At 37.5% G+C, this 18,957-nt stretch overlaps 1 protein-coding gene across 2 annotated transcripts; it reads left to right on the top strand.

Moving 5' to 3' along the window:
• Positions 1–2,342: 2,342 nt before the first annotated feature.
• Positions 2,343–5,801, top strand: LOC123512788 (probable DNA helicase MCM9). 2 transcript variants are annotated; one of them, XR_006677185.1, is made up of 3 exons: positions 2,343–2,587; positions 3,098–3,225; positions 5,557–5,801. XR_006677185.1 is itself a non-coding variant. In XM_045269375.1 (3 exons), exons 2-3 carry the CDS (start codon positions 3,111–3,113, stop codon positions 5,725–5,727), a joined length of 273 nt encoding a protein of 90 aa, XP_045125310.1. In that variant the 5' UTR covers positions 2,343–2,587; positions 3,098–3,110; the 3' UTR covers positions 5,728–5,801. The 2 variants fall into 2 exon arrangements, 1 of the variants encoding a protein (XP_045125310.1); XM_045269375.1 differs by having other exon boundaries at positions 3,098–3,212.
• The last annotated feature ends 13,156 nt before the right edge of the window (positions 5,802–18,957 follow it).

The following is an 18,957-nucleotide window of genomic DNA, read 5'->3' as shown; positions in this document are numbered from 1 at the left end:
TAAAGACCAACCAAGGCTTTTTACAGACATGTGAACAACAACATCAAAAATAGAGAAAGTATTGAAAGTTTAGAAGTAAATGGAGTATGCAGTGAAGATCCCAGGAAATGGCAGAGGCTATGAATGGATGCTTTCGGAAGGTATTCACAAAGGAGACTGCTTTTGACAAACCACTGGTAATGGAACAGAAAGGGATTATGAAGGAGTTTCAAGTAACTGTGGAGGAGATCAAGAATATGATGGGGAGTTTAGAAGTGAGAAAAGCTGTGGGACCTGATGGGGTATCAGGATGGATTTTAAGAGAATGCAGGAGCAACTGGCAGAAAAAGTTTGTGAAGTAATTGATGCCTCATTAAGGGAAGGTGTAGTGCCCCAAGACTGGAAAAGAGCTAACATTGTCCCAATCTATAAATCAGGTAACAAGAGAGACCCATTGAACTATAGACCAGTGTCACTTACAAGTGTGGTAGCTAAGATGTGTGAGAGGGTGGTGAAGAATAGATGGACAGACTTCTTGGAGAAAATGACATACTTTGTGAGTGTCAATTTGGTTTTAGAAAAGGGCGTTCATGCACGACAAACCTGATATGTTACTATTCGAGGGTGATAGATGTAATACAGGAAAGAGATGGTTGGGCTGATGGAATATATCTGGATTTAAAAAAGGCCTTTGATAAGGTACCACACCAGAGACTGATCTGGAAACTTGAAATGGTAGGAGGAGTGCATGGCAGTTTACTAAAATGGATGGAAGACTTTTTGGTAGGAAGAGAAATGAGAACAATAATTAAGGACAGACCATCAGAATGGGGCTTGGTGGAGAGTGGAGTTCCACAGGGATCAGTGTTGGCACCAGTAATGTTTGCAGTCTACATAAATGACATGGTGGATGGGGTGTCCAGTTATGTGAGCCTATTTGCAGACGATGCAAAATTGTTAAGAAAAGTGAGATGTGACAAAGATTGCGAACTACTCCAGGAAGACTTGGACAGAATATGGAAATGGAGCTGTACATGGCAAATGGAGTTCAACACGACAAAATGCAAGAAAATAGAGTTTGGCAAGAGTGAAAGAAGAATCAGGAGTATGTACAAGATAGGAAATGAAGACATAAAACCAGTCATGAAGAAAAAGACCTTGGGGTGACAATTACCAATGACCTATCGCCAGAGAGACATATAAACAAAATAATTGGAGAAGTATTGAACTTATTGAGGAACATAAGAGTGGCGTTCGTATATTTAGATGAAGAAATGATGAAGAAAATAATTACTGCAATGATAAGACCGAGGCTTGAATATGCAACAATACAGTGGGCTCCGAACTTAAAGAAACACATAAGGAAACTAGAGAAAGTACAGAGGGCTGCAACAAAAATGGTGCCTGACTTAAGAGATTTGACTTATGAAGACAGACTGAAAAGAATGCAACTTCCGACCCTGGAAAACAGAAGAGAAAGGGAGACCTGATAGCAATATACAGAGTGATGATTGGCATGGAAAAATGGATAGGGAAGATCTGTGTATGTGGAATGAAAGAATGTCGAGAGGGCATGGGAAAAAACTAAAATGGCCACTTATAGGAGAGATGTGAAAAATATAGCTTCCTCATAGAAGGGTGGAAGCATGGAATAGTTTAGACGTGGAAGTGGTCAACGCAAGGAATATTCATGATTTTAAGAAAAAGCTGGACATTAATAGATATGGAGACGGGACAACACGAGCATAGCTCTTTTCCCGTATGTTACAATTAGGTAAATACAATTAGGTAAATACACACACACACACACACACACACACACACACACGGTGTGTGGTGTGTGCCTGGTCTCAGGCCTATCCGAAGATCGGAAATAATGAGCTCTGAGCTCGTTCCGTAGGGTAACGTCTGGCTGTCTCACAGAGACTGCAGCAGATCAAACAGTGAATTACACACACACACACACACACACACACACACACACACACACACACATAGCATGCTCGATAGTGCAGTTATAAGCATATTAGGAATCTCTCTCTCTCTCTCTCTCTCTCTCTCTCTCTCTCTCTCTCTCTCTCTCTCTCTCTCTCTCTCTCTATCTATATATATATATATATATATATATATATATATATATATATATATATATATATATATATATATATATATATATATATATATATATATATATATATATATATATATATATATATATATATATATATATATATATATATATATATATATATATATATATATATATATATATATATATATATATATATATCCTTACTTATTTCCACTGGCAAGTAAAGCCAAATTATCTTTCTTTCATCATCATCAATAACCCACATCAGCAAATGCAAGAAAAGGGTAAGAAAATTCAGCATAAAATGATTAACCAACGCTGGGAGGTGTGGCCACCTACTGCGCTGCCCTGCACTCAACTGAGGTCCAGGACAGACTGATCTCATGAGCTCCTCTTCACCCCGGCCTGAAACAGCTCCGTGACGTCATGTATCAAGCCTGCTCGTTTTTACTCAGAGACGGGCTAACCCTGTATTCTCTTAATCCTGCACCCATCATTGCCAACCAGGATTTGACGGTAAGAAGTTGTTATTTTGTTACAATACTCTATAATGATGTTATTTTTGTTGGTTTATAGTGAAAATTATAAAGCTATAATATTAATCCCTTTTATTGTGTACTTTACATGCCATTTTGTGTTAGAAAATGCATTCAAGGTAATTTTTGGAAATCATTCAAAATTTTTAGCAAAAATTTTATACCGAGGTAATAGATAATAATCAAAAGATTATTTCCATTTGAATACGTTTGTTTCTATCGGCAATGATTACCGAGTTACTGATTTCCAAAAAATTGTACAACTTTGGGTGCGTTTTTTGGCGTTTTAACTTGGTGTCCCTTACGACTGTCTGGCACGGAGGGCCTCAATTATCTAATCTAACATAATCTAACTTACTCATAGACTAACCTAACTTTAACACAAAACAAAACCCATTCCAGTCACTGCACTTACTATATTCTAAGTATTACTGGTATTCTGAGTATTGTGTGCGTGGTGTTGTAAGTAAACAGTGTGTGGTGTCAACAGGTGTACAGGCTGTATGTGCAAGGTGAAGTTGGTGCTGGCTGTGGTGTTGGCTGCAGGTGTGCAGAGGACTGGCTTCAGCACCACCAGGATCAGAGGGGAGGCTCACATGCTCTTGGTGAGTGATCCAGGTATGATAGCCACTGTGGTGCACTAAGAGAGGTATAAAGAATGTCTTGGCTTATCCTCGGTACTTTAAACTGGCTGATGTGTAGGTTGTTTGGGGTTTTCAATGGTGTTTTGGGGGTTTTAGTTAGTTTGAATGGTGTCTTGCCTCTAAAGTGTATTATCAGGGTTCTCAAGAGTGTCTCCATGGCTCTAGAGTATATTACTAGGTTTTCAAGGGTTTCATGGTTTTAGAGTACATTATTAGGGTTCTCCAGAGTTTCATGGTTTCTGTACTATCACCTCGGCTTCTAGTGAGTACACTTTTAGAGTGTAAAAATATGGGAAGATGAAGATGCATTTTGAATGCTCGAAAAGGCTGAGACGCAAGTAGAAAAAGGATCACCTCTTATCTCCCATTCCTTCTCCTTTTGCCCATATATATATATATATATATATATATATATATATATATATATATATATATATATATATATATATATATATATATATATATATATATAAGGGCAGGAAAGGAGAAAAATGAGATAAAATCATATATATATATATATATATATATATATATATATATATATATATATATATATATATATATATATATATATATTTAGACATTAGAAATTGAACACTACAGTGACGTGGTGGAGGTAGGAAGGGGGGGATTTACTTTTACCTCGCGTATCCGGATCCTCACAATATCCGAACCCCCTGTGGAGGATTACATATAATAATGATAAAAAATGAACATGTCATACATCCCGCCAACTGCCGTCCACCATTGCGTTCTGCCACGTGGGATCACGTCTCATCTGTCACCATCATAAAGTCGACCACGTGTGTGCCAAACTACTGTTATCATGGCTTCAGCAAACCTTCTTGGCCTCCAGACAAAGACAGTGAAAAAGAGAAAATATACAACCCTAACCATAAGTATTGTGGACTGTATATATATTATGTGGGGTACAGTACAGTACAATCACTCAAACTTCTCAGTATGTGGATGGTTGAATAGCCTATATAAACTAGTGAAATCACCTACACAAATACAAGTTGACAAGTAGGAAAAGAGCAATCATCACATATGGGCCGCCATAATGGCTGGAAAGGCCCATGCCACTCCCCCCATAGTCTGGCAAATCTTCCAAGAAAAAAAAAAGCCTACGTAAATCTTGTGTGGTGTGGTGAGGAAGTACACAGTGGACTGGTGGTAGTAGCAATCCCTGTAAGATGTTATGACAGTACTACAAAGAGATATAGCAAGTTGGGGTTAGTTTAGTGGGGTTTACATAATACCCTCAAGATTTTAATCTTACTTTCAGCCTTACTATCTTACGATCTGGAAAATCCTAGAATCCGGAATGCCTGAACCCCCATGACTTCCGAATTTCAGGACTTTTACTGTAGTAGTAGTAGTAGTAGTAGCAGTAGTATCATCATTATCAATATTATCACCATCATCTTCAATATATAGAATTATTATTTTAATAAATGTTTTTACTACCATTATTACCAACATATCCCAGTTTTTCCAGAGAGAGAGGTCAGGGAAGGGTGGAGGGGCAAAGAGATTAACTTCTACTACCTGGGGATTAACTATCATTGACCTTCTTCACTATGCTACTTGTATAGTTTAGCGTTCACTTCTGTGTTCGCTAGAAGCCAGGTGATAGTACATAGTTGTGGTTTTCTTGGTTTAAGTTGTTTGGGAGTTTCTAGTAGCAGCTGTAGGGTGTTTTCATGGTTGTAGAGTTTGTCATGTGAGTTTTCAAGGGTGTTTTCATAGTTTTAAAGCATAGTATTATTGGTGTTTTCAAGGCTAGTCTTGTGATATTAAACTGGAATTCTATATCAACAATGGAAAAAATAAGAACAAAACTAATAATTTCTGTGGCATTTTGAAAATAGTTCTGGGAAAAGAAGGTATTTCAAAACACACCACACCATCTCACTGTGTGTGTGTTAGTGTGGGAACAGCTGAACACTTTGAAACACACCCCACCATCTCACTGTGTTTGTGTCTGTGTGGGAACAGCTGAACACCTCAAAACACACCTCACCTTCTCACTGTGTTTGTGTCTGTGTGGGAACAGCTGAACACCTCAAAACACACCTCACCTTCTCACTGTGTTTGTGTCTGTGTGGGAACAGCTGAACACCTCAAAACACACCTCACCATCTCACTGTGTTTGTGTCTGTGTTGGAACAGCTGAACACCTCAAAACACACCTCACCATCTCACTGTGTTTGTGTTTGTGTTAGGACAGCTCAACACTTAAAAACACACCACACCAGCACCAGGTTTGCATAACCCATTGCTGTGGCTCCTCTTGTTGCAGGTGATGGCTGACGGGGGTGTGTACTGCATTGATGACTTCAGCAGCGTGCGAGGGGCAGACCAAGCAGTGATTCACAAGGCCATGGAGCAGCAGACCATTGGTGTGGCCAAGGTGTGTGCTGGGGACAGAGAAAGGCAGAGGGAGAGTGTGCGAGTGTATGAATGTAAGTGACTAAGTGTGTGTGTGTGTGTGTGTGTGTGTATTTACCTAATTTACCTAATTGTAACATACGGGAAAGGAGCTATGCTCGTACTGTCCCGTCTCCATATCTACTAATGTCCAGCTTTTTCTTAAAATCATGAATATTCCTTGCGTTGACCACTTCCACGTCTAAACTATTCCATGCTTCCACCCTTCTATGAGGGAAGCTATATTTTTTCACATCTCTCCTATAAGTGGCCATTTTTAGTTTTTTCCCATGCCCTCTCGACACTCTTTCATTCCACATACACAGATCTTCCCTATCCATTTTTCCATGCCAATCATCACTCTGTATATTGCTATCAGGTCTCCCCTTTCTCTTCTGTTTTCCAGGGTCGGAAGTTGCATTCTGTTCAGTCTGTCTTCATAAGTCAAATCTCTTAAGTCAGGCACCATTTTTGTTGCAGCCCTCTGTACTTTCTCTAGTTTCCTTATGTGTTTCTTTAAGTTCAGAGCCCACTGTATTGTTGCATATTCAAGCCTTGGTCTTATCATTGCAGTAATTATTTTCTTCATCATTTCTTCATCTAATTATACGAACGCCACTCTTATGTTCCTCAATAAGTTCAATACTTCTCCAATTATTTTGTTTATATGTCTCTCTGGCGATAGGTCATTGGTAATTGTCACCCCAAGGTGTGTGTGTGTGTGTGTGTGTGTGTGTGTGTGTGTGTGTGTGTGTGTGTGTGTGTGTATTTACCTAGTTGTAGTTTTACAGGGCCTGGGCTTTATGCTCGTGGTCCCGTCTCCATATCTACACTTATCCAATTTTTCTTTAAAACTATGTACACTCTTTGCTGACACCATTTCCTCACTCAAACTATTCCAAGTCTCAACACATCTTTGCAGGAAACTAAATCTTTTAACATCTCTCAGACACCTTCCCTTCCTCAGTTTCTTACTATGCGATCTTGTGCTTCTAATGTCATATTCTTCTCTCAGGATTAGTTTCTTATTATCCACTTGATCCATTTTGTTAATCAATTTATAAACTTGTATCAGATCCCCTCTCTCTCTTCTCTGTTCCAAGGTTGGTAGATCCATAGCTTTTAGTCTCTCCTCATATGTCATCCCTTTAAATTCTGGAACCATTCTTGTAGCCATTTTTTGCAGTCTCTCAATTTCCTTATGTGTTTCTTTTATGGGGGTCCACACAACTCCTGCATATTCCAATCTAGGTCTTATTTTAGTACTTATCAATTTCTTCATCATTTCTTTGTCCATATAGTGAAATGCTAATCCAATATTCCTTAGCAAATTATACGTCTCTGAAAATTCTTTCAATATGGCTTACCGGTTGATTGTTTTCTTCCACTGTCACTCCCAAGTCCTTTTCCTTTTTTACTTTTTCTAGTTCTACTCCATCTCCCATCTTATAGATTCCCACTGGTCGTCTTTCACTTTTTCCCATTTCCATGACATGGCTTTTGTCCACATTGAATTCCATCTCTCATTTCTTACTCCATTTCCAGATCTTGTTTAAGTCTTCCTGTAGTATTTTACAATCCTCTTTTTGTTTAATGACTGCACAGCTTCGCATCGTCTGCAAACAGATTTATGTAGCTGTTCACTCCCTCTGGCATGTCGTTTATGTATACAAGAAAAAGTATTGGCGCCAATACTGACCCCTGTGGCACTCCACTGTCTACTGTTCTCCACTTGGACTTCATATCTTTAACTATCGTCCTTATTTCTCTCCCCTTCAAGTAATTTTTTATCCATCTCAATGTGCTTCCTTTTAAGCCACCCTTCTCCTCTAACTTCCATAGTAATCTTTCATGTGGCACTTTATCAAACGCCTTTTTTAAATCTAAATAAGTACAGTCAATCCATCCCTCTCTCTCTTGTACTTTATCAACTATCCTAGAGTAGAAACTCAATAAATTTGTTACACATTACCAACCTTTTCTTAAACCAAATTGGCTATTTGATAATAATTTGTTGTCTTCAAGGAACTCGATCCATTGTTTCTTTATTATTCTTTCACACATCTTGCATATTACACTAGTTAGTGATACTGTTCTGTAATTTAAAGGTTCATCCTTCCTTCTGCTCTTATATATGGGAACCACCTCAGCTCTTTTCCACTCCACTGGTACTGTTCCATTTTCTATTGAGCATTTTAATATTAGTAAAAAAAACATAAACACCAAAAGACAATCTAATATATTAAAAATGTTATACAAAAATATCTCTAAAAAAGCTAACAAAAACTTGGCAAAATAATTGTCATCTGTACTGTAGATATGTAAGTTTCTTCCCTTAACCACCAGTTCATTGAACAGAAACAATCTCTCGACTACATAATCTCTCTCTCTCTCTCTCTCTCTCATATTCCAGCATCTCTGCATCATTCACCAAACAGATGGTCCTTCATTTTGTTGACCAATTCCTGTTACTGTTCTCGAGCAGGTTTCTTCCTTGTGTGGTTTTGGTCTGCATGAATGATGAATTGTTAGCCACATTTCTTCTCTTGATGGTTGATCCTCTGCTGCACTTTGTCTTACCAAGGTGGTTCAGCAGATCCTCCTGTGTCCATTTCCTTCTCTTCCCACACTCAGGTGAGCCATTTCACTCACAGATGTGTGTGTGTGTGGCCAAGATTACATGGCACTTGTTCATTTCTGGTCTTTAGTACAGAGCCAATGGTCATTGAGGAGATGAGGGTGGAGTGCCCTTTAGCAAAGAGTGATCATGCAGTTTTGGAGTTCAAGGTGATAGATGAAGAGAAATCTAGAAGAAATGAAGAATATAAAGTGGAAGATGGAATTATGCCAAGACAGATTTTGGAAACCTAAAGAAATTCTTTCAAGAGACAAATTGATGAAATTCAAGAGTGCTAAGGGAGCAAATGAAAAGTGGAAGGAATTTATAAAATATACAAAGAAGGTGAGAAAAATTTGTACCAATAAGACAACATAGAGAAGTTGGAAAGCAGGACTGGTTTAACGATAGATGTGAAAAGGCTAGAACAAGAAAAGAGGATGCATGGAAGAGGTGGAGAAGGAAAAGACGGATTAAGCAGTGGAAAGTTACAAAAGAGCAAGAAATGAATATGTGTTGATTAGAAGAGAAGAAAGAAAGAAACAAGAAAAGGATATAATTGATAAATGTAAAGACCAACCAAGGCTTTTTACAGACATGTGAACAACAACATCAAAAATAGAGAAAGTATTGAAAGTTTAGAAGTAAATGGAGTATGCAGTGAAGATCCCAGGAAATGGCAGAGGCTATGAATGGATGCTTTCGGAAGGTATTCACAAAGGAGACTGCTTTTGACAAACCACTGGTAATGGAACAGAAAGGGATTATGAAGGAGTTTCAAGTAACTGTGGAGGAGATCAAGAATATGATGGGGAGTTTAGAAGTGAGAAAGCTGTGGGACCTGATGGGGTATCAGGATGGATTTTAAGAGAATGCAGGAGCAACTGGCAGAAAAAGTTTGTGAAGTAATTGATGCCTCATTAAGGGAAGGTGTAGTGCCCCAAGACTGGAAAAGAGCTAACATTGTCCCAATCTATAAATCAGGTAACAAGAGAGACCCATTGAACTATAGACCAGTGTCACTTACAAGTGTGGTAGCTAAGATGTGTGAGAGGGTGGTGAAGAATAGATGGACAGACTTCTTGGAGAAAATGACATACTTTGTGAGTGTCAATTTGGTTTTAGAAAAGGGCGTTCATGCACGACAAACCTGATATGTTACTATTCGAGGGTGATAGATGTAATACAGGAAAGAGATGGTTGGGCTGATGGAATATATCTGGATTTAAAAAAGGCCTTTGATAAGGTACCACACCGGAGACTGATCTGGAAACTTGAAATGGTAGGAGGAGTGCATGGCAGTTTACTAAAATGGATGGAAGACTTTTGGTAGGAAGAGAAATGAGAACAATAATTAAGGACAGACCATCAGAATGGGGCTTGGTGGAGAGTGGAGTTCCACAGGATCAGTGTTGGCACCAGTAATGTTCGCGTCTACATAAATGACATGGTGGATGGGGTGTCCAGTTATGTGAGCCTATTTGCAGACGATGCAAAATTGTTAAGAAAAGTGAGATGTGACAAAGATTGCGAACTACTCCAGGAAGACTTGGACAGAATATGGAAATGGAGCTGTACATGGCAAATGGAGTTCAACACGACAAAATGCAAGAAAATAGAGTTTGGCAAGAGGAAAGAAGAATCAGGAGTATGTACAAGATAGGAAATGAAGACATAAAACCAGTCATGAAGAAAAGACCTTGGGGTGACAATTACCAATGACCTATCGCCAGAGAGACATATAAACAAAATAATTGGAGAAGTATTGAACTTATTGAGGAACATAAGAGTGGCGTCAGATATTTAGATGAAGAAATGATGAAGAAAATAATTACTGCAATGATAAGACCGAGGCTTGAATATGCAACAATACAGTGGGCTCCGAACTTAAAGAAACACATAAGGAAACTAGAGAAAGTACAGAGGGCTGCAACAAAAATGGTGCCTGACTTAAGAGATTTGACTTATGAAGACAGACTGAAAAGAATGCAACTTCCAACCCTGGAAAACAGAAGAGAAAGGGGAGACCTGATAGCAATATACAGAGTGATGATTGGCATGTCAAGTGAAAGAAGGTATGGGAAAGGCAGAAGTGCTAAAGATCAGAGCAGAAACTAATGAAGGAAAAAGAGGCACTACATAGTGGTGTACGTACCACCTAAGACAAATGCATGGTCAGTACAGGAATATGAAGAAATGATAAGTGATACAGGAACATGTCTGGAAGAAATGTTGGGTGGCTGTGAACGAACTATAATGATGGGAGATTTTAATTGTAAAGAGGTGTGTTGGGAGGACTGGTCAATGGAAGGATCAGAGACAACATGGGGAAATACACTATTGACACTGGCAATGGAAAATGTGTTAACTCAGTGGGTCAAAGAAGATACTAGGTTTGGAGGAGAGGGAGCATCGTCAAGACTGGACTTGGTCTTTAGTACAGAGCCAATGGTCATTGAGGAGATGAGGGTGGAGTGCCCTTTAGCAAAGAGTGATCATGCAGTTTTGGAGTTCAAGGTGATAGATGAAGAGAAATCTAGAAGAAATGAAGAATATAAAGTGGGAAGATGGAATTATGCCAAGACAGATTTTGGAAACCTAAAGAAATTCTTTCAAGAGACAAATTGATGAAATTCAAGAGTGCTAAGGAGCAAATGAAAAGTGGAAGGAATTTATAAAAATATACAAAGAAGGTGAGAAAAATTTGTACCAATAAGACAACATAGAGAAGTTGGAAAGCAGGACTGGTTTAACGATAGATGTGAAAAGGCTAGAACAAGAAAAGAGGATGCATGGAAGAGGTGGAGAAGGAAAAGACGGATTAAGCAGTGGAAAGTTACAAAAGAGCAAGAAATGAATATGTGTTGATTAGAAGAGAAGAAAGAAAGAAACAAGAAAAGGATATAATTGATAAATGTAAAGACCAACCAAGGCTTTTTACAGACATGTGAACAACAACATCAAAAATAGAGAAAGTATTGAAAGTTTAGAAGTAAATGGAGTATGCAGTGAAGATCCCAGGAAATGGCAGAGGCTATGAATGGATGCTTTCGGAAGGTATTCACAAAGGAGACTGCTTTTGACAAACCACTGGTAATGGAACAGAAAGGGATTATGAAGGAGTTTCAAGTAACTGTGGAGGAGATCAAGAATATGATGGGGAGTTTAGAAGTGAGAAAAGCTGTGGGACCTGATGGGGTATCAGGATGGATTTTAAGAGAATGCAGGAGCAACTGGCAGAAAAAGTTTGTGAAGTAATTGATGCCTCATTAAGGGAAGGTGTAGTGCCCCAAGACTGAAAAGAGCTAACATTGTCCCAATCTATAAATCAGGTAACAAGAGAGACCCATTGAACTATAGACCAGTGTCACTTACAAGTGTGGTAGCTAAGATGTGTGAGAGGGTGGTGAAGAATAGATGGACAGACTTCTTGGAGAAAATGACATACTTTGTGAGTGTCAATTTGGTTTTAGAAAAGGGCGTTCATGCACGACAAACCTGATATGTTACTATTCGAGGGTGATAGATGTAATACAGGAAAGAGATGGTTGGGCTGATGGAATATATCTGGATTTAAAAAAGGCCTTTGATAAGGTACCACACCAGAGACTGATCTGGAAACTTGAAATGGTAGGAGGAGTGCATGGCAGTTTACTAAAATGGATGGAAGACTTTTGGTAGGAAGAGAAATGAGAACAATAATTAAGGACAGACCATCAGAATGGGGATTGGTGGAGAGTGGAGTTCCACAGGGATCAGTGTTGGCACCAGTAATGTTCGCAGTCTACATAAATGACATGGTGGATGGGGTGTCCAGTTATGTGAGCCTATTTGCAGACGATGCAAAATTGTTAAGAAAAGTGAGATGTGACAAAGATTGCGAACTACTCCAGGAAGACTTGGACAGAATATGGAAATGGAGCTGTACATGGCAAATGGAGTTCAACACGACAAAATGCAAGAAAATAGAGTTTGGCAAGAGTGAAAGAAGAATCAGGAGTATGTACAAGATAGGAAATGAAGACATAAAACCAGTCATGAAGAAAAGACCTTGGGGTGACAATTACCAATGACCTATCGCCAGAGAGACATATAAACAAAATAATTGGAGAAGTATTGAACTTATTGAGGAACATAAGAGTGGCGTCAGATATTTAGATGAAGAAATGATGAAGAAAATAATTACTGCAATGATAAGACCGAGGCTTGAATATGCAACAATACAGTGGGCTCCGAACTTAAAGAAACACATAAGGAAACTAGAGAAAGTACAGAGGGCTGCAACAAAAATGGTGCCTGACTTAAGAGATTTGACTTATGAAGACAGACTGAAAAGAATGCAACTTCCAACCCTGGAAAACAGAAGAGAAAGGGGAGACCTGATAGCAATATACAGAGTGATGATTGGCATGGAAAAATGGATAGGGAAGATCTGTGTATGTGGAATGAAAGAATGTCGAGAGGGCATGGGAAAAACTAAAATGGCCACTTATAGGAGAGATGTGAAAAATATAGCTTCCTCATAGAAGGGTGGAAGCATGGAATAGTTTAGACGTGGAAGTGGTCAACGCAAGGAATATTCATGATTTTAAGAAAAGCTGGACATTAATAGATATGGAGACGGGACAACACGAGCATAGCTCTTTTCCGTATGTTACAATTAGGTAAATACAATTAGGTAAATACACACACACACACACACACACACACACATGTGTGTTTACGAGTGTTTTGGTAATTAAGAGTATTGAATGTAATTCACTGTTTGATCTGCTGCAGTCTCTGATGAGACAGCCAGACGTTACCCTACGGAACGAGCTCAGAGCTCATTATTTCCGATCTTGGGATTAATCTTCTTTTACATGTCCATTGTCTTCTCTTATTCACCAGCACCAATGTCTTCCTTGTCAATTTTTCAATCTATTTTATACATTGTCATTAGGTCTCCTCTTCTCTTCTCTCTTGTAATTCAGATACATTTCTTTAGCCTTTCCTCATATGTTATCCTTTAGTTCTGGCACCATCTTTGTAGCCTATCTTCTGTCCTTCTAATTCTTTATATTTTTAGAGTGTGACCACACTATTGTTGCATATGAGTATTCTCCAGCTTATGTATCATGTCATAATTTTTTCATCATATCTTTGTCCATGTTGAAATGCCACCTATTAGTCAACTTTTATATGTTCCAAATATCTTACTTCTGTGTTTTTTTCATTTTTTCCTGTATAATCACTCCCAGTCTTTTTCATCTTTAGTCTTCATTATTTGTTCTCTTCCCATCTTAGTCCACATCCTCTTACTCTTTCCATTTCCATTATGTACATTTCTTCATTAAACTCCATTTTCACTTTATCTCCTTAGATTTTGTTTATATCTTCTGCAGCATACTCCTCTCATTTTATTACTCAGTAACTTTGCATCATCAGCAAACTTTATAACTTTATCCATTTTGTATGTCATTTACATCCTGAACATAATGCTAACACTGATCCTGTGGTTTTCATGTGTTACTCCCAAGATGTATTTCTCTGATCACTTCTCATATCCTTATTCATCTTATCCATCTAAATATCTCAGATCCTTTTGTTTTATCTTCCATTCTCCATGAACTTTATCACTTTTATGTCCATATACCATGTCCACCCATCCATTCTTTTCACCACATCTTCTTCACATTCTGTGTGTGTGTGTGTGTGTTTTCTATTGTATTATTTCTCCTCATTTCCTTCCGGTAAACATTTCTCCATATCTAAGATTATTTAATCTTTCAGTTCCATTATCACTCTTTTATTTATATGTCTCATATTCTATCACCACTGTCATATTTGGTTCCACCACAACTTTATCATTGATTAATCTTTCCACTCCCTCTCTTCATTTTTTCAAAACTTTTCTCATCATGTTAATCTTCCAACTCATCACTTTTTGTAACCTTCTCTTTTTTCTTTCCATTTTTTCATATTCACATCTCTTTTATTCTGTATTCTCATCATTTTCTTTCATTGTTTTTATCTCTTTTCTTCAACCATTTTTCTTTATTCTCACATTCTTTCTAAAATATTTTCCTTTTATTTCCATTTATCTTTTTTTCTCCCATCTTTCACACCAGTTTTTTTTCTACCTTCCATTCTTCTAACAAACCACATAACACATAATACCACAATCATTTCCCATACCATTCTTATAATACTCACAACTTCATTCTTCCATATTGTGTGTGTGTGTGTGTGTGTGTGTGTGTGTGTGTGTGTGTGTGTGTGTGTGTGTGTGTGTGTGTACCTAGTTGTATTTACCTAGTTGTAGTTTTACAGGGCCTGGGCTTTATGCTCGTGTGGTCCCGTCTCCATATCTACACTTATCCAATTTTTCTTTAAAACTATGTACACTCTTTGCTGACACCACTTCCTCACTCAAACTGTTCCAAGTCTCAACACATCTTTATGGGAAACTATATTTTTAACATCTCTCAGACATCTTCCTTCCTCAGTTTCTTACTATGCGATCTTGTGCTTCTAAAGTCATATTCTTCTCTCAGGATCAGTTTCTCATTATCCACTTCATCCATTCCGTTAATCAATTTATAAACTTGTATCAGATCCCCTCTCTCTCTTCTCTGCTCCAAGGTTGGTAGATCCATTGCCTTTAGTCTCTCCTCATATGTCATCCCTTTAAATTCTGGAACCATTCTTGTAGCCATTTTTTGTAGTCTCTAATTTTCTTATGTGTTTCTTTTATGGGAGTCCACACAACTCCTGCATATTCCAATCTAGGTCTTATTTTAGTACTTATCAATTTCTTCATCATTTCCTTGTCCATATAGTGAAATGCTACTCCAATATTCCTTAGCAAATTATACGTCTCTGAAAATTCTATCAATATGGCTTACCGGTTGATTATTTTCTTCCATTGTCACTCCCAAGTCCTTTTCCTTTTTTACTTTTTCTAGTTCTACTCCATCTCCCATCTTATAGATTCCCACTGGTCGTCTTTCACTTTTTCCCATTTCCATGACATGGCTTTTGTCCACATTGAATTCCATCTCCCATTTTTTGCTCCATTTCCAAATCTTGTTTAAGTCTTCCTGTAGTATTTCACAATCCTCTTTTTGTTTAATGACTCCTGTTGTACAGTTTCGCATCGTCCGCAAACAGATTTATGTAGCTGTTCACTCCTCTGGCATGTATCCATTCCGTTAATCAATTTATAAACTTGTATCAGATCCCTCTCTCTCTCTGCTCCAAGGTTGGTAGATCCATTGCCTTTAGTCTCTCCTCATATGCCATCCCTTTAAATTCTGGAACCATTCTTGTAGCCATTTTTGTAGTCTCTAATTTTCTTATGTGTTTCTTTTATGGGGAGTCCACACAACTCCTGCATATTCCAATCTAGGTCTTATTTTAGTACTTATCAATTTCTTCATCATTTCCTTGTCCATATAGTGAAATGCTACTCCAATATTCCTTAGCAAATTATACGCCTCTGAAAATTCTATCAATATGGCTAACCGGTTGATTATTTTCTTCCATTGTCACTCCCAAGTCCTTTTCCTTTTTACTTTTTCTAGTTCTACTCCATCTCCCATCTTATAGATTCCCACTGGTCGTCTTTCACTTTTTCCCATTTCCATGACATGGCTTTTGTCCACATTGAATTCCATCTCCCATTTTTGCTCCATTTCCAGATCTTGTTTAAGTCTTCCTGTAGTATTTCACAATCCTCTTTTGTTTAATGACTCTGCACAGTTTCGCATCGTCCGCAAACAGATTTATGTAGCTGTTCACTCCTCTGGCATGTCATTTATATATACGAGAAAAGTATTGGTGCCAATACTGACCCCTGTGGCACTCCGCTGTCTACTGTTCTCCACTTGGACTTCATATCTTTAACTATCGTCCTTATTTCTCTCCCTTAAGTAATTCTTCATCCATCTCAATGTGCTTCCTTTAAGCCACCCTTCTCCTCTAACTTCCATAGTAATCTTTCATGTGGCACTTTATCAAAAGCCTTTTTAGATCTAAATAAATACAGTCAACCCATCCTCTCTCTCTTGTACTTTATCAACTATTCTAGAGTAGAAACTCAATAAATTTGTCACACATGACCGACCTTTTCTAAAACCAAATTGGCTATTTGATAATATTTTGTTGTCTTCAAGAAACTCGATCCATTGCTTCTTTATTACTTTTTCACACATCTTGCATATTACACTAGTTAGTGATACCGGTCTGTAATTTAAAGGTTCTTCCTTCCTTCCGCTCTTATATATGGGAACCACCTCAGCTCTTTTCCACTCCACTGGCACTGTTCCATTTTCTATTGAGCATTTTATGATGTTGTATATTGGACTTGCTAGTTCTTCCCTACATTCTTTCAGTATTCTGCCTGAGACTTCATCCGTCCCATTGCCTTTTCCTCATCCAATTCCGTCATCAACTTTTTATTTCAAGCTTGGTTACTTTAATCTCTTTCATATAGACAGTCTCTATTACCCTGTGGTCTTTCAAATTTGGATTCCTTAGTAAAGACCTCATGAAATTTACTATTTAACAGTTCTGCCATACTTTTTGGGTCTTCCACCATTCCGTTTTCTCCTTTTAACCTTTCTATTGTTTCTTTTTGTCTTATTTTTCCATTTATGAATCTGTAGAACAATTTTGGTTGTTCCTTACATTTTTCGACAATGTCCTTTTCATAGTTCTTTTCTTCTTCCTTTCTCACCTTAGCATATTCATTTCTTGCTGTTTTGAAGTTTTCCTTATTTTCTGGATTTCTGTTTCTTCTCCACCTTTTCCATGCTCCATCTCGTTTCTCCTTTGCCCTAGCACATCTTGCATTAAACCAATCTTTCTTTCCTTCTTCTTTAGGTCTATATTTCGAACATATTCCTGACCCCAGTTTTGTATATTTCCAAAAATAAGTTATATTTCTCTTGAACCGTTAATGAGTTTTCCATCTCCTCCCAGTTTACGTTTTAAAATAGTTCTTGAGATTCTCAATATCAGCCTTTCTGTAATTTAATCGGTCTCCTTTGTATGATTCATCTCTATCTTCCTTTCCTTCTTCTATATCCATCTCTAATATTACATGGTCACTCTTTCCCAATGGGCACTTGTATCTTATATCATCGTTAATTGGTATATCCCTTGTAAAACTAGGTCTAATCTTGCCGGCTCATGGCTTCCTCTGAATCTTGTGTTTTCCTTTACTCTTTGGACCATCAAATTATCTATCATTAGGTTCAGGAATCTATCTCCCAGGCATCTTCCCCATACCACTTTCATAATTTTCCCAGTCTACCTCCTTACAGTTGAAATCTCCTACCAATATCACTTTTCTCCTTTCCTTAATGATTCTTGTAAGACTCCTTATTGTGTCATCTATCATGTCTCTATATTCTTGGTTAGTCCATGAGTTTGTTTTTGGTGGCACATATGTTCCAATGATTGTTAACTCCTTTTGTTAATATGCATCTTAACATACAGTATTTCTGATTTTCCTTCCCAAACTCCACTTGATTTACCACTATCTCCTTCCTTAACATCATCATGACTCCTCCTCCTCCTTTACCCACTCTGTCTCTCCTCCATATATTATACCTTTTATCTATGTCTATTTTTATTGCCTCATTTAACTTTGTTTCCACCAGGCATACAATATCTGGTTCTTCTTTCTTTATGTAATCTCTTAATTCTAATTTACTAGATAAAATCCCATCTATGTTTGTATACATCATTTTTAATCTCTTGTTCTTATCATTTTTAGTTAAACTTGCTCCATTCTTTTCTCTTTTATATACCATTTCCTTATCCTGTCTCCTATAATTCTCCAAAAAAATGCCTTCTTCTCCTCCTCTGACCTTTCATTATTTTTTTTCTCTTGCTTCTGCCACCAGTTCATTGTGTCTCTTCCTTTCCTCCTCGTTTCTATTTTTCTTTATATATATATCTTTGCAACCTTCTGTTTCTCTGAGTTTCGTTTTTCTATATAGTACTTCTTCTGCTGCTGCTTGTGATTTTAGTAATATCTTAATTGGTCTCACTGTTCCTTCTTGATATGGTCCCATTCTATGGATTTCTTCTACTTCCTCTTCTAAGTTCTGTCTATCCTCGTCATTCAGATGTTTTAGTAGGTCTTTACTGATTTCATTTCGTCTTTTTCCTTCTTGGTCTATATTTAACATTTTTTCTTTCAGTCCAAAAATAATTACACTCTTCTTTTTTCCGCAATTTCTCTTACTAAATTTTCTTTTTCTTGAGGACTCCTATCATTTTGCTTGTCATATTTTCATCTCTTTCTTTTAACTGTTCTTGAAATACTTCTTGAAATGATTCCTTGTCTTTCTTATCTTGGATTCTCCATGCTTGTACTTCTTTTTAATCACGTCTTGTACTCTTTCTTCTTCTTTGTTAACTAGATCTTTTAGCTTTTCTTTTTCTTTCTCGGCTTTACCGAGTCCTTCTTCCATCAATTTCTTATAGTTCGCTATTTGGACTTTTAATTCTTCATTTTCGGTTCTTAGCCTAGTTTCGTTTTCTTCCACTCTTTTATCCTTTCTTTCAATTTCTGGAGCTCTTTATCCTGTTCTTCATTCTCTTTCATTCCCATACTCTCCTTTATCAATTTATCTAATTTACGTTCGATAGTTAAGACTCTAT

This window comes from Portunus trituberculatus, chromosome 34 (genome assembly GCF_017591435.1).
Source record: "Portunus trituberculatus isolate SZX2019 chromosome 34, ASM1759143v1, whole genome shotgun sequence".
NCBI classification, from domain to species: Eukaryota; Metazoa; Arthropoda; class Malacostraca; order Decapoda; family Portunidae; genus Portunus; species Portunus trituberculatus.
Note: the sequence above shows the minus strand (reverse complement) of the source record. Positions and strands in the feature narration are given on the sequence as shown.